At 40.1% G+C, this 14,746-nt stretch overlaps 1 protein-coding gene across 4 annotated transcripts in view; it reads left to right on the top strand.

The window, feature by feature from the left end:
* Positions 1-14,746, top strand: part of slc30a9 (solute carrier family 30 member 9) — a 130,088-nt gene that overhangs the window by 81,449 nt on the left and 33,893 nt on the right. For 3 of the 4 annotated variants that reach the window (XM_072568228.1, XM_072568218.1, XM_072568210.1), the window contains one exon: positions 9,131-9,202. The exons of the other annotated variant lie outside the window; for it this stretch is intronic. In XM_072568228.1, coding sequence (XP_072424329.1) covers positions 9,131-9,202 — 72 coding nt within the window. The remainder of the gene's footprint in view (positions 1-9,130; positions 9,203-14,746) is intronic. 4 annotated transcript variants of the gene reach the window in all.

Raw genomic sequence — 14,746 nt, forward strand, 5'->3', positions numbered from 1 at the left:
CAGGAAAGGGAAGGTTACCTGAATTATTTGTACTAAGAGGCTGGGTGGTCGGGTTGGTCATTGTTCAGTGATAGGAGAGTGTGCCTCTACGTGAGGCAGATAAAAGAATTTTGGTGAGAGCAGCCTCATACTTTGCATTCATCCAAAAAGTTTATTTTTAGCTTCTCTAGTTGAGAATAGGTGGAGAAGATGATGTGTAGGGTGTAATGGTGGATTCAGTATAGAGAGGAGGATTGACACCATTATCTGCAGCAAAGAGTGAAAGTCCAGGTGGCTGTGTTTGCTGCCTGATCCCAAGGTTCAGGTTGGAAAGAAACTTGCAATAGGAGGAGCAGGAGGATCCAGTCATTGTGGTCTATGCAAGTACCAGTGACATAGGCAGGACAGAGAAGGTGGTTCTTCATTGTCATTATGAGGACTTAATGCCAAATATAGAAGCAGAATCTCAAAAGTCATAATCTCTGCATTAATACCGGAGTCATTTGCAAATTATGCACAGCAAATCAGGTTAGGGAATGATGACGAATGTGTGATTCAAAGACTAGTGTAACAGAAGTGAGCTGTGGCACCAGTGTTGGGGAAAATGAGATCTGTGATGATGGGATGGTTTCTGCCCAAAGTGTGTTCAGGCTAGTGTTTTTGCCAATCAGCTCGCTAGTGAGTAGAATTTTTAACTAAATTGTGGGGGCAAAGGGATCAAATTTGGAAAGCTTTGGTAAAGTGAAGATTAGAGTCAAGGCCAAAAAGAAAGTTATTTAATTTGGGAAATGACCGACCATGACCGGAAGCGATAAACAGTGCATATCCAATGGTAAACCAGCAGGTAAGACTAGAATTTATGAAGAGTAAAATGATAAAAATAAAGCCACTGTACCTAAATGCATGTGGCATTTGAAACAAAACAAATAACACCAATAGAAATAAATGATTTATGATCTGGTAACTATTACAGAAATATGGCTGGAGGATGTCATGAATGTGGATGTGAATATTGAAGGGTAAAGGAATTTAAGAAAGTCAGGAACTTGGAGCCAACTTTTTCCTGATAGGTCTTCCCTTTCTACTGTGCTATGTTGAGGAAACAAAGATGTGGAAAGAGTTTGGGAAGAAACTAGAAAGGCAGGAAGTCATTTGTGGGAGTTGTAATGAAGGTAGGGTAAAGCAGAAAGACAGTGATAATCATGGGTGATTTTAATCTATAGGAAAACAGGTTCACAAGATGTTTTTGGAGTTGCTTCCTAGTAAGCCATGTTCTGGAGCTGACCAGACAATAGGCTGTACTAAATATGATATTGTGCAATGAGGGAGGTTTGATTGATAGTCTCATAATGAAGGCACCCCTAGGTAGCATAACAATAGAAGGATTGAATTTCATTTTCATATTGAGAGACAGAGGAGTGGAACTAAAACTTCTCTTTTAAAGTAAGGACAATTATGAGAGCATGAAAGCAGAGCTCGGTCAAGTGAATTAGCAAAATAAATTAGACATGCAAAGACAAAAATAAGGAGTATTTCAGAATGCACAGAAGTAGCTACATTCCAACAAGTGAAAATAAAATTCTAAGGGACCAACCCAGCATCCATGATTAACCAGAAAGCTTAGAGATCGGTTTTGTTTTCTTTCATTCAGTGATATGGGCATCTTTGGCTAGGCCAGCATTTATTCCCCATTCCTAATTGAGTTAAAAGTGAACAACTTTTTATGTGGGTCTGGCATCACATGTAGGCCAGACTAGGTAAGGACAGCAGATATCCTTCCCTGAAGGACATTAGTGAACAAGGTGGGTTTATCTGACTATGAATAATACTTTCATAGTCATCAGTAGACTCTTAATTCCAGATTCTTTAATTGAATTCAAATTCCACCATCCGTTCTGGTGGGATTTGAATCCAGATCTCCAAAACATTAGCAGAATTTCTGGATTAATTGTCTGATGATAGCATTAGGCCTTTGGCTTCCCCCCTATTAAAATATCACAATTAGAGGGGGAATGGCCTGGGAGGAGTGAAACAGTAAGCTTGCAAAGTAAAATAAATGCATTATTTGCACGTAGAAAACGGACAATATTTTGGCCTTAACCACTTTGTGGTTGTGAATTCCACGTGCTCATCACTTTCTGGGTAGATAAGGGGAAAACAATAATTGTAATATGTTTGGGTATGCAGAAAGCATTTGGTGAGGTACCGCACTAAAGACTACTACTTAATAAGATAAGGACCCATGTAGTTGAAAGTATTTTGGCTTGGTTTAATTAGCTCACTAATAAAAGAATTGGAATAAAGAGGGCAAATTTCTCCTCATTAACCCTAAAAGGGTTAACCTGTCTAGTCCTGTTAGTATTGTACAATTTCTATGAGAAACCCCCACCCCCTCTGTTCCTCTGAGCTCTGGTGAATGCAATCCTAACAAACTCGATCTCTCCTTATTTCCTGGAATAGCAGAACTGACATAATTTGGTAAGGCTTTTTTGCACTCCCTCTGCAGCAAGAACATCCTTCCTCTGATAAGGAGACCAAAACTCCATACACTATTTCAGGTGTGGTCTGTCCAAAGCTACATACAGAAATCCCTGTTCCTATACACACCCTGTTGCTATGAACAGTTTTACTCGGCTTGCTTTGAGCAACTGGTGGACAAGAACACCAGGTCTTGTTCAGCATCCTCTCTCCTCTTTCTTCTCTTCTCTTCTCTTCTCCTCCTTTCCCCCCCCCCCCCCCCCCCCCCCCCCCCAAATATACAGCCATTCAAATGAAACTCCTTCCTATTTTTCTACCGAGTGAATAACTTTATATTTATCCAAATTATACTGCGTTTGCTCATTCATTCGGCCTATCCAAATCGCCCTGCAAGATTTCTACATCCTCCTCTCTGCTTATCCTTCCACATAGCTTTGTCATCTGCAAATTGAGGTGTTACATTATTCCCCTCATCTGAATCATGAATGTATGTTATGAATAACTGAGGTCCTAGTACTGATACCTGCAGTGTCCTGTTAGTTGTCACCTGCTATTCAGAAAAAGACCCATTTATTCCTGCCCTTTGTTTCAGTCTGCTAACCAATTTTCTGTCTATCTCAATACACTGCCCCCAACCACACATGCATCTCTTCTGAGACTTTGTCCATAGCCTTCCTAATGAGCTCCTGCTGCTGCTATGTTTTAACAATAAGTTTACAATAGTTAACAATAAGTCCAAGCGTCTTTAGAGAATGTAGCTGAAGGAAGAATAATGGGAAACTGGAAGAGTTGAATAAATACTTTGCACTGGTCTTCACAATAGAGAATGCTAATAGCATTCTGGAATCACTAAATTATCGAGGGGGTAGAAAATAATAATCACCAGGTTCATAAGTACTAAGGAAACTAATGAACCTAAAAACTGCTCAGTCCCCTAGACCTGATGTGTTACCTTGTATTTTAAAGGAAGTAGCTGTAGAGAGCGTGAATGCATTGATTGGAACCTTATAAGAATTTTTATTTTCTGGATTGGAAGAGGATTGGAAAGCTGCCAATGTAACACTATTATTCAAAAAAGGAGACAAAAATAAATATAACTATAGGTTAATGCCATTAGCTTAACCTGCTCTCCCTGCTATAGGAAAGATGTTGTTAAATGTGAAAGGATGTTGCTGTGATTGGAGGGTTTCAGCTACAGGGAGAGGCTGAATAGGCTGGGTCTATTTTCCCTGGAGCGTTGGAGACTGAGGGGTGATCCTACAGACTTTTAATGTCATGAGGGGCATGGAGAGGGTGAATAGTCAAGGTCTTCCTCCCACAGTAGGGAGTCTGAGACTGGAGGCCATAGATTTAAGGTGAGGGGGGGAAAGATATAAAAGGGAACAAAGGGACAACTGTTTTATGCAGAGGGTGATGCATATATGGAATGAGCTGTCAAAGGAAGTGGTGAAGGCTGATATAATTACAACATTTAACCATCATCTGGATGGGTATATGACTAGAAAGGGTTTAGAGGGATTATTGGCCAAATGCTGGCAAATTAATTAGATTTGTTTAGGATATCTGGTTGGCATGGATGAGTTGGACCAAAGGGTCTGTGTCCGTGTTATTGACTCTTAGGAAAATATTAGTGTATATAATAAAGGATGTGATAGAGTATTTAGCAGCACAGTATGATCTAGCAGAGTTAGCATGGATTCATGAAGGTGAAATCATGACTGACAGATTACAATTCTCTGAAGAGGTAGCAAGCAGTGTGTAGATAAAGGGGAAACAATAGTTGTAATATGTTTGGGTATGCAGAAAGCATTTGGTAAGGTACCGCACTAAAGACAACGACTTAATAAGATAAGGGCCCATGTAGTTGAAAGTTTGGCTTGGTTTGATTAGCTCACTAATAAAAGATAGAATTGGAATAAAGAGGGCATTTTCAGAATCACAGACTGTACCTTGTGGAGTGCCTTGGATGATGGAAGGGAATATGTTTTGTGGATGACACAATATTAGGTGGCAAGGTAAGGAGTGGGAGTGATGCAAGGAATCTACAAGATATAGATAGATTGAGTGAGTAGGCAAAAACCTGATGAATGGGTATAATGTGGGAAATGTGAAAGTATGCACTTTGCCAGGAAGAATAAAAGAGCTATTATTTAAATGGGGAAAGATCCTGAAGGCTGCAGAACAGTAATTTAGGGATCCAACTGCATGAATCCTAATAAGAAAAACATCCTGGTTTGGTAAATTATAGGGAAAGTAAATGGAATTTTGGCCTTTTTCCAAAAGGAATGGAGTGTAAAAATAGTCTTACTCAATATACAAGGCACTAAGCAGAACAGGACTGGAATACTGTGAACTGTTTTCGTCCCCTTATCTCAGGAAAAAATAGAAAATAGGAAAGTGTCTGGGCCATTCAGTAGTTCAAGCTTGCTCTGCTATTCAATATGGTCATGGCTGATCATCAAACTCAGTAACCTGTTCCTGTTTTCTACCTATACCCTTTGGTCTCGTCAGTCTTAAAAACATGCAATGTTTTGGCTTCAACACTTTGTGGCAGAGAATTCCACAAGCTTACCCATCTCTGCGTGAAGAAATTTCTCTTCTTTTCAGTCATAAATGGTTTACACCATATCTTTGAGGTTACAGTCTGAAAATTACTGGACTCCTTTGTTATTGGGAATATTCTTTCTGTATTTATCATGTTTATCCTGTTAGAATTTTCTAGGTTTCTCTGAGATGCCCTCTCATCATCTAAACTTGATTAAATATAGACCTAATTGAGGGATTTTCTTACTCTGAGAGGTTGAGGAAGTTGTGCTTGTAGGCATTGGATTTTAGAATGTGAGGAGACCTTATTGAAACACAAGCTTTTTTAGAAGGCTTGGCAGGAGAGGTGTGGGGAGGTGGTTTCCCTTATTGGAGAGTCTAGAATTAGAGGGCATAATCTGAGTATAGAGTTGTCAACTTATCAGAGATTGTAAGGAATGTTATCTGTGCAACTGGTGAATCTATGGAATTCTTTACTGAAGACTTGTGACTGACTATGTAAGTGTTTTCATGGCTGAGATAGCTGTCTAGCATTAAGGGAATTGAGGGTTTGCAATCTGGGAACAGGAATAGCCCATTCAGCCTTCTGAATTTGACCCATCATTCAAAGCGATCATGGCTGATCGACCACTTCAATGCCTTTTACTCACTCCATCTTTGTAATGGAGAGGTGATGGCCTATTGGTATTATTGCTGGACTGTTAAACCAGGTATTGTCCTGGGGACACTGGTTTGAATCCCGCCATGATAGGATTTGAATTCCGTCAAAATCTCGAATTAAGAGTCTAATGATAACCATGAATCCATTGCTGATTGTCAGGAAAAACTGGTTCACTAATGCCCTTTCAGGTCTGGCTTACACGTGACTCCAGACCCACAGCAATGTGGTGACTCTTAACCAGCGCAACTAGGGTTTGGCAATAAGTGCTGGCCTAGCCAGAGGTGCCCACATCCCATGAATGAATTTTTTTGCAAAAAAGCTTGTATGCCATTTATTAATCAGAAATCTATTATTGTTTACTTTCTTTATAACTCAAAGACAGTGCTTCCACAGCACCTTGTGGTAGAAAGTTCCAAAGGGGTTATGAGAATAAAGCAGGAAAGTCTAATTGCGGCCATGTCACTAATTTAGATGAAATGATCTTTCCATTAAGAGCCAAACAAACAACTGAGGTGCTGTCGGGGTTAGAGGTTTGTGTCCAATCTGGATCTTTTGAGAAGAGGGAATGCTCTTCGGAGGATCAGTGCCGATTTGATGGGCCAAATAGCCACTTTCTGCACTGTGAGCATTCCAAGATTCTATGAAAAGCTATTGTCATCCACAGAGACTGGTGAATTAATGATGAAAGATGAGGAAATTACAGTAGATTTGGACAGGTACTTGGCTTACTGTAGAAGAAATAATTAACATTCAGAAGCAGCAATAAATCAGGAAATGGATGGGAGGGAAGAGCTAATGGTGTACAGTTGTAATGATGGTGACTATCAAAATGGGAGAGTAAATTATTGGAATTGAAGGTTGAAGTGCCCTGTTAGTGATGGACTTCATCCTCTGGTCTTAAATGGTAAGACTAGTGAGACAGTTGATGAATTGGTTTTAGTTTTCCAAAATTCCCTCAACTTGGGGATGATCTGATTAGATTGGAAGATTCGAAGTGAGAGTTTTTATTTAGTAAGGGGTTGGGGGGACAAAAGGCAGGAAATGACAGTTCAGTTAGCTGTTGCCATGAGGAAAATGCTAATTATTTAAGCAAGTGATAAGAAGTTTGGAAAAATTCAAGGTAATTGGGCAGTGGTTTTGTGAAAGGAAAATAGTGTCTGACCAATGAATTGGAGTTCTTTGAGAAGACAACTCATGCTATGGATAAAGGGGAGCTAGTGTATGTGGACAACCAGAAGGCATCTGATAAGGTGCCACAACAAAGGTGATTGGGCTAAGTAAGAAGTTCATTATGTAGAGTGAGCATATTGGCAAGGATAGAAGGTTGGCTGGCTAACAAAATGCAGTTTGGGTCCTTTCACTTTGGCAAATGTGGGTAGTAACCAGTATAGGAACCTTAACTCTTTGTGTGGGTCATCTATCCCTTCAAAGTCAGTTCTACCAATTACAATGTGTGGGGAAAACAAGTTGCAAAGAGGAATAAGGTGGCTACAAAAAGATGTAGATTGAGTAAGTTGGCAAATATGTGGAAATGGAGTATAATATGGGAAAATGTGATATTGTCTGTTTTGGGAGAAAGAATTTTTAAAATCACATTGAGTGATTGCAGAAATCCTGAATTGCATCTTGTTGTTGCGATACATGAATTGTAAAAAATGCATATGCAGGCACAGTAAGTAATTTATGAATTCTAGGCTTCAGTTTATGAAGTCAATGATAACTGCATCCATACACCGTACAGGTCACTTTATTTAATGAAGGATGTAAATGTATTTGAAGCAGTTCAGAGAAAGTTTGCCAGATTAATACCTACATTGAGAGAATTCACATGAGAACTTTGAACAAGCTGGGCTTCTATCTGCTGGAGTTTAGAATACCTACAGTTGGCTTCATTGAAACATGCAAAAACCTGAGGAGTTTTAACAGTGTGGATGTAAAGAGAATATTTCCTTTTGTGGGAGAATCTAGAACTAAACTAAATGGAGCAATTTTGTTTGTGGCTCATGAGTCTTTGGAACTCTTTGGTCCTGAAAAGGTGGTAGAAGTAGAATCCATGAATATTTTTAAACAAGAGTATATAAAATTCTGTTAAGCAAGGGGATGAAAGATCATCATCAGGAGTAGGCACGAATGTGACTGCTACCTGGAGGTTACAGTTCGATCAGCTATGACCTTATTGAATGGTGGAACAAGGCGAGGAGCTGAATGGCCTACATCTACTCTTGTGTTTGTGCTCGACAATCCTTTAGTTCAAGGTTTAACTGCATTTACTAATGTGATTAAAACACAATTTGGAGTCAATTCTAATATAACAACATGTTAAATCAATCTCGCTGAATAGTAATTTAAAGCATATCAATTTGATTTAAGATACATTGAGAAATATTTTAAATTGCCAGATTTTTTTTTATATAAAAAGCTGTTCGCGAGCTTATTGTTATGATCTCAGCTAATGGTATTACAGAGAACAACCTGGCTTAATGGATCATACTTTGATTTCCTTAACAAACAATCAAATTTATTGCCAATACTAATAAATAGAATTTTATCTTTATTTCTAAATAGATTTATTCAAAGACAGTAGGCACAGTAATACTTGTACCAAAGTCCCTATACTTAATCTCTAAATTTTAGTTGCTTGTGATTTTAACTTTTAGATTGGTATTATAGCAGCTGCTTGGAGTTTATAATCTGCTAGAATGTATTCCGCTTTAAGTAATCTCTTCATTGTTGTATCCTAAAACTTCTGGTATAGGACTAACACGAACTGTTCCCTCTAAGGCAACCTAGTTCACTATGTATCCTTCCCTTTTCAGGAACACTTGTAAACACAGCCAACCTATTCCAAGAACTTCACAGGACTGCTCCAAATTCAGTTGAAAACTGAAAGAAAACTCTCTAATTGGTGTTTCCAATAGATCTTTTAAAAAAAAGTTCCAAAAATCTCTAACAAACCCTGATTTCCCATTATTAATAATTGTTGAATCTCAAAATATTCTAAAATAAACTAAAGTCCATAGTAGTGCATAGTAAAGCTTGGTCTGAAAACATATTTAAAGTAATCACCATGGCTACAGAATTGCTTACAAGCATAAGTTTAATTATTAACTCCAGAAACCCAATCTACTGGTTATTTTTTAAAAAACCAAACCTACAATTAATAATAAAATTTTAGTTTGCACCACATTCTAACCCGCACATTTTGTGATTATGGGCATCCTGCTCGTGATCATACTTTGTAATCCAATTATATTTCACACTTAATTTTCTTTTGTTTGTTGTTAGAAAATGAAGTTTGTTTTATTTATGCGTACTTTTCAATTACACCTTTTTTGCTGTAGTATTTTTTAAAGTTCCTGTTTGCTTACCTTGTTTTTCTTACTTAAATTATGATGTATAAACAATATGATTTGATTATCCGGGTAAAGTAGCTTATGTTCACAAATTTCTATTGTATTTTCTTTACAGCAACACTCATAGTTGCAGTAAATGAACTCCGAAAGAGTGCTCGAGCTAAAGGAATAACGTTATATCAGTATGGTATGCCAATTTTATATTAAATATAAGTGTAAACCGTTCTTTAAAGAACTCCAACTGCAGTGCACTATATGAAGCATCCTGATGGAGCAGGGAAAATTTTCAAAACTGAATAGCAGTTTATTGGAGATGTTGATGTCAATGGTTTAATTGACAAATTAAATATAGGCAAAAGTACTAGATATCCATTCTTTTTGCACATGATTCCTTTCATTAGAGGTCTACTAAATATTCTGTTCCTCCATTGATTTGACTTCCAGGTGAGTATTTTAAAGGATAGAGGAGGAAATGCAACTCCTTTCAAGTTTCATAAAGGAACAATAACAGTCAGCTGGAAATAATCTTCAACTCCTTCATCACTCATAAGAAGTAGGAATGTTGTCTGTTGTTTCATTAGTGTTCAGTATTATCATAACGCCTTGAGTAGTGAATCAGTCCATACTTGCATGCAGTAGGGCTTGAAGGGCATTGAAGCTTGGGGTGTGTTATACAAGTGCTAGGCAGTAACCAGCTCCAACAAGGGAAAATGGAGCCAGCTCCCCATGACATAATACCAGCATCCTCAGTTCTTTGTTGTAAGGAAGCAAGCACAGAAATTGCTGGAGAGGCAATGGCGTACGAGGTGATTGGTATAGAGGTATTATTGCTAGACTGTTAATCCAGAAACTCAGCAAATGTTTTGGGAACCTGGGTTCCAATCCCATCGTGGCAAGCAAAAGAATAGTTGGAATTAAAAATCTACCGATCATGAAACCATTGTTAGAATGGCTCATTTGGTTCACAAATCCCTTCAGGGAAGGAAATCTACTGTCCTTACCTGCTGTGACCTACATGTAACTCCAGACCCACAACAGTGTGGTTGACTTGCTCAATTTCAGTCTAGCAAGCCACTCAGTTGCATTAATTGCTACAAAGTCTCAACAAAAATGAAACTGGAAAAGGCACCAGAAAAGACGCGAGCAGAAACAACCCTATTGGTCCTGCAAAGTCCTCACACTAACATCAGGGGCTAGTGCCAAAGTTGGAGAGCTGTCTTTCGGGCTAGTCAAACAACAGCCTGACAAACCATGCTCATGGAATCCTGCTTCTTGAATAAGGTCCCAGATATCACCATCTGTCCTGTGGTGGCAAAGCAGTATGCCGTTGGGCGGGAGCTGCCCTGGGAGTCTTTAACATTGACTTTGGATCCAATGAAGTTTCATGGCCTTGAGTCGAACCTGGGCAAGGAAACCACCTGATGATTACCATGCTACATCCTCCCTCAACTGATAAGAGTATTCCTCCATATGGAACATCACCTGAAGAAAGCACTGAGGGTGGTAAGGGCACAGAATACGCCTTGGATGGGGAATTTGTGTCCTCTACCAAGAGTGGCATGGCAGTAGCACTACTGGTCGAGCTGGTTGTCTGAAAGGACAGCTACTAGACTGAGTCTGCAGCAGATGGCGAGTGAACTAACGAGGAAAAAAAACACACTTCTTCCTTAGCAACATGCTGGCTGCTGATTTATTTGTCCATGACAGTATGAGTAAGAGTGACCACCGCACAGTCCTCATGGGAACAAAGTGTTGCCTTCATATTGAGAATATCCTCCATAGTGTTCTGCTAAATAGTGAAAGTTTGCGCACTTATCAGCATGCTAAATGGGCTAGACTTCAAACAGATTTAGCAACTCAAGATTGTGCAGCCATGAGGCTCTGTGGGCCATCAGCAGCAGCAGAATTGTACTTCACAATCTGCAGCCTCATGGCCCAGCATATTCCCCCACTCCACCATTACCACCAAGTGAAGGGATCAACCCTGGTTCAGTTGAGAATGCAAAAGGATGTACCAGGAGCCTGGCATACCTAAAAATAAGAGGTGAAACTACCTAACGGTATAAGCAGCGACTGATCCCTCAATCAATGGATCAGACCTGAGCTCCACAGGCCTGCTGCATCCAATAATGGTGGTGAATAAGTAAACACCGGAGGAAGCAGATCCACAAATATCCTCAACCTCACCTTTTGCACTTGTGTTGAGCTGGCCCACTATTGAGGTTGAAGTATTCGTGACAGTCATCTGTTTCCTCCAGGTTCATAGCATCAAAGTTGCCAGTCTTCAGCCAATACAGTTCACTCCACATGATATCACAAAAGCAGTGGAGACACTGGATACTACCAACGCTCTGGTCCCTGATAAAATTCTGAAGACTTGTGCTCCAGTATTTGCTGCTCCCTGAGTCAAGCTGTTCCAGTACACTTAGAGAACATTGTCAGGAGATGCCAATGTGGAAAATTGCACAGGTATGTACTGTACACACAGATGAACAATTCCAATATAACTAATTATTTGCCCCATCTGTCTACTGTTGGCTATTAGTAAAGGGATGGAAAATGTTATCAGCAGTGCTGTCAGCAATAACCTGCTCACTGGCACCAGTTTTTTTTTAGGGCTATTCAGCTCCTGACTTCATTACAATCGTGGCCCAAACATGATGTGGCACTGTGGCTCAGTGGTTAGCACTGCTGCCTAACAGCACCTGGGACCTGGGTTCGACTTCAGCCTTGGGTGACTTAAGTTTGCACATTCTCCCCATGTCTGCATAAGTGTCCTCTGGATGCTCCAGTTTTTTTCCCATTTTCCAAAACTGCAGATTAAATGGATTAACCATGCTAAATTTCCCCGTAGTATCCAGAGATGTGCAGGTGAGGTGGATGAGCCAGGGTAAATCTGGAATAACAGGTGTAAAATGGAGGTGGAGAAAGGTCTGGGTGCCTCTGCTTTTTGGAGGGTCTGTGAGCACTCTTTAGGCTGAATGGCCTCTTTTTGCATTATAAAGATTCTATGATCCCAAAGGTGAGGTGAGGTGACAACCCATGACATCAAGGCTGCATTCAACCAAGTGTGGCATCCATGAGGCCTAGCAAAACTGAAATCTGCAGGAATCAAGACAACCTCTGTTGGCTGAAGTCATATCAGGCACATAAGAGGTTGTGGTTGTTGGAGGTCAGTCATCTCAACTCTAGGGCATCTCTGCAGGTGTTCCTCTGTACTATCCTTGGCCCAACCAACTTTATTTGCTTCATCAATGATCGTCCCTCCATCTTAAGGTCAGAAGTATAGATGCTTGCCAATGATTAACAATGTTCAACAAAACTCACCACTCTTTAGAAACTGAAGCAGTTCGTATGCAGAGCCATGTTCAAATGCAGCAAGACCTGGACAATATCCAGGTTTGGGGTGACAAGTAACATTTCATGTCACAGAAAAGCCAAGTATTCACCATCTGCAATAAATGACTTCTAACCATCATCTAATCTCCCACTAATAACATCTTAAGGGTTACCATTGACCAGTCATGTAAATACAGTGACTACAAGAGTAGGTCAGAGGCTAGGGATGCTACAGTGAGTAATTCACCACCTGACTTCCCAAAGCCTGTTCATCATCAACAAGGCACAAGTCAGGAGTGTGATGAATACTCAGCACTTGGCTAGATGAGTGCTACTCCAACAACACTAAAGTTTGACACCATCCATGACAAAGCAGCTCGCTTGATTGACAGCACATCCACAAGCATCTAATCCCTCTAGCAATGGTGTGTACTATCTACAAGATGCACTGCAGAAATTCACCCAAAGGTTAGCACCTTCTAAACCTTGACCACTTCCATCCACAACAACAAGGGCAGTAGATACATGGGAACAGCACCACTTGCAAGTTATCTACCAACCTGAATTGGAAGTATTGTGTTATTTTTTCACTGTTGCTGGGTCTAAATCATGGAACTCCCTAATGGCATTGTGTGTGGAATGCAGCAGTTTAAGAAGGCAGCTTATCATCACCTTTTTTTCAAGGACAACTGTGGATGCAGCAAGTCTGGTCTAGACCAACTGGTGACACCCACAATCTGAGAAAGAAAAATCTCAGCAAGTCTGATAGCATCTGTGGAGAGAAAACTGAGTTAACGCTTCAAATCCGTCGACCCTTCACAACTCCTTTCTTCTGCAGAAAGGTCATTGGATTCTTTTATCTTCACATGTCCTTATGATATTCCACTGCATTACCAAACTTAAGGCTGCACAGTCTAGGGATTGCATTAGCCAGCAAATTGACTGGATCAGCCATGTAAAACTCACTCTAATAAAAACATATACTGTCTCTGGACTCTTGTGACCTCATTTTTGAATGCTGCCCATTTTCCAGCTGTCCCTTTAACTGCAAACTTCCCCACTCCCTGCCACCCATCATCTTTTGAAAGTTCTTTCTTAATTCCAGCAAAATTGGCCTTTCTCCAACTTAAACTTTAACTTTTAAATTCAGCCCCTACTTTTCCATTACTATTTTAGAATTATGGTCACTGGCCCCAAAATGACATCTGTCATGTGCCTTCCCTTACTTCCCAAAGTCAGGTTTTGCACCTTCTCTGGTAGGCACATCCTCATATTGAATCAGAAAATTTTGTGGTATACATTTAACAAAGTTCTCTCCATCCAGGCCCTTATGGCAGTCCCAGTCTATATTTGGAAAATTAAAATCCCCTACCATAATCACACTATTATTTTTACAGATAGCTGAAATCTCCTGACAAATTTGTTTCTCAATTTCCCACTGACTTTTGAGGGGGTCTATAGTGCCATCCCAATAAGGTGATCATCCTTTTCCTATTTCTGTTTCACCCAAATAACTTCACTGGACAAATTCCCAGGAATATCCCCTCTAAGTACAGCCATTATATTATCCCTAATCAAATGCCACTTCCCCCTCCCCTCTCGCATCCCCCTCCCCCTCCATCCTTCAGTATCCTGGAACATATAGCTGCCAGTCCTATTCATCCCTGTGCCATGTCTTTGTAATTGCTATGATATCCCAGTCCCATATTCGCAGAGTTCTTCTGTTTTACCTCTTGCATTGAAATAAATGCAGTTTATCAATCCTACCTGGTTCTCTACTTTGTTTCTGCCTGCTCTGGCTGTTTGACTTGCTCCTTTTTCACAACTGTACCAGTCTCAGACTGATCTCTTTCCTCACTATTTCCCTCAGTCTCACCTTAATAGTTTAAATCCTCCGAAGCAGCTGTAGCAAATCTCCCTGCCAATATATTAGTCCCTTTCCAATTTGGGTGCAAACCATCTTTCTTGTACAAGTCACTTCTACCCCAGAAGAGAGTCCAATGATCCAAAAATGTGAACTCATTTACCCTGCACCAGCTCCTCAGCCATGTTTTCAAATGTTCTATCCTTCTGTTCCTGCCCTCATTAGCTCGTGGCGCTGGGAGTAATCCCAGATATTACTACTCTTGAGGACCTTTTAAAATTTCTGTCCAACTTCCTATATTCTCTCTTCAGAATCTCCATCCTTTTCTCTTCCTCTGTCATGAGTTCCAACGTGTAGAACGACCTCCTGGTCCCTCTCCCCTTTTTTTAAGAATATCTTTGAACCTGGTACCAGGGAGGCAACATGCCATTCTGATTTCTACTGTCGGCCGCAGAAACGTCTGTGCCTCTGACTACAGAGTCGTCTATCACAATCAATTGCTTGGAACCTAGCATACCCCTCATTACA

Source organism: Chiloscyllium punctatum, chromosome 1 (genome assembly GCF_047496795.1).
Source record: "Chiloscyllium punctatum isolate Juve2018m chromosome 1, sChiPun1.3, whole genome shotgun sequence".
NCBI classification, from domain to species: Eukaryota; Metazoa; Chordata; class Chondrichthyes; order Orectolobiformes; family Hemiscylliidae; genus Chiloscyllium; species Chiloscyllium punctatum.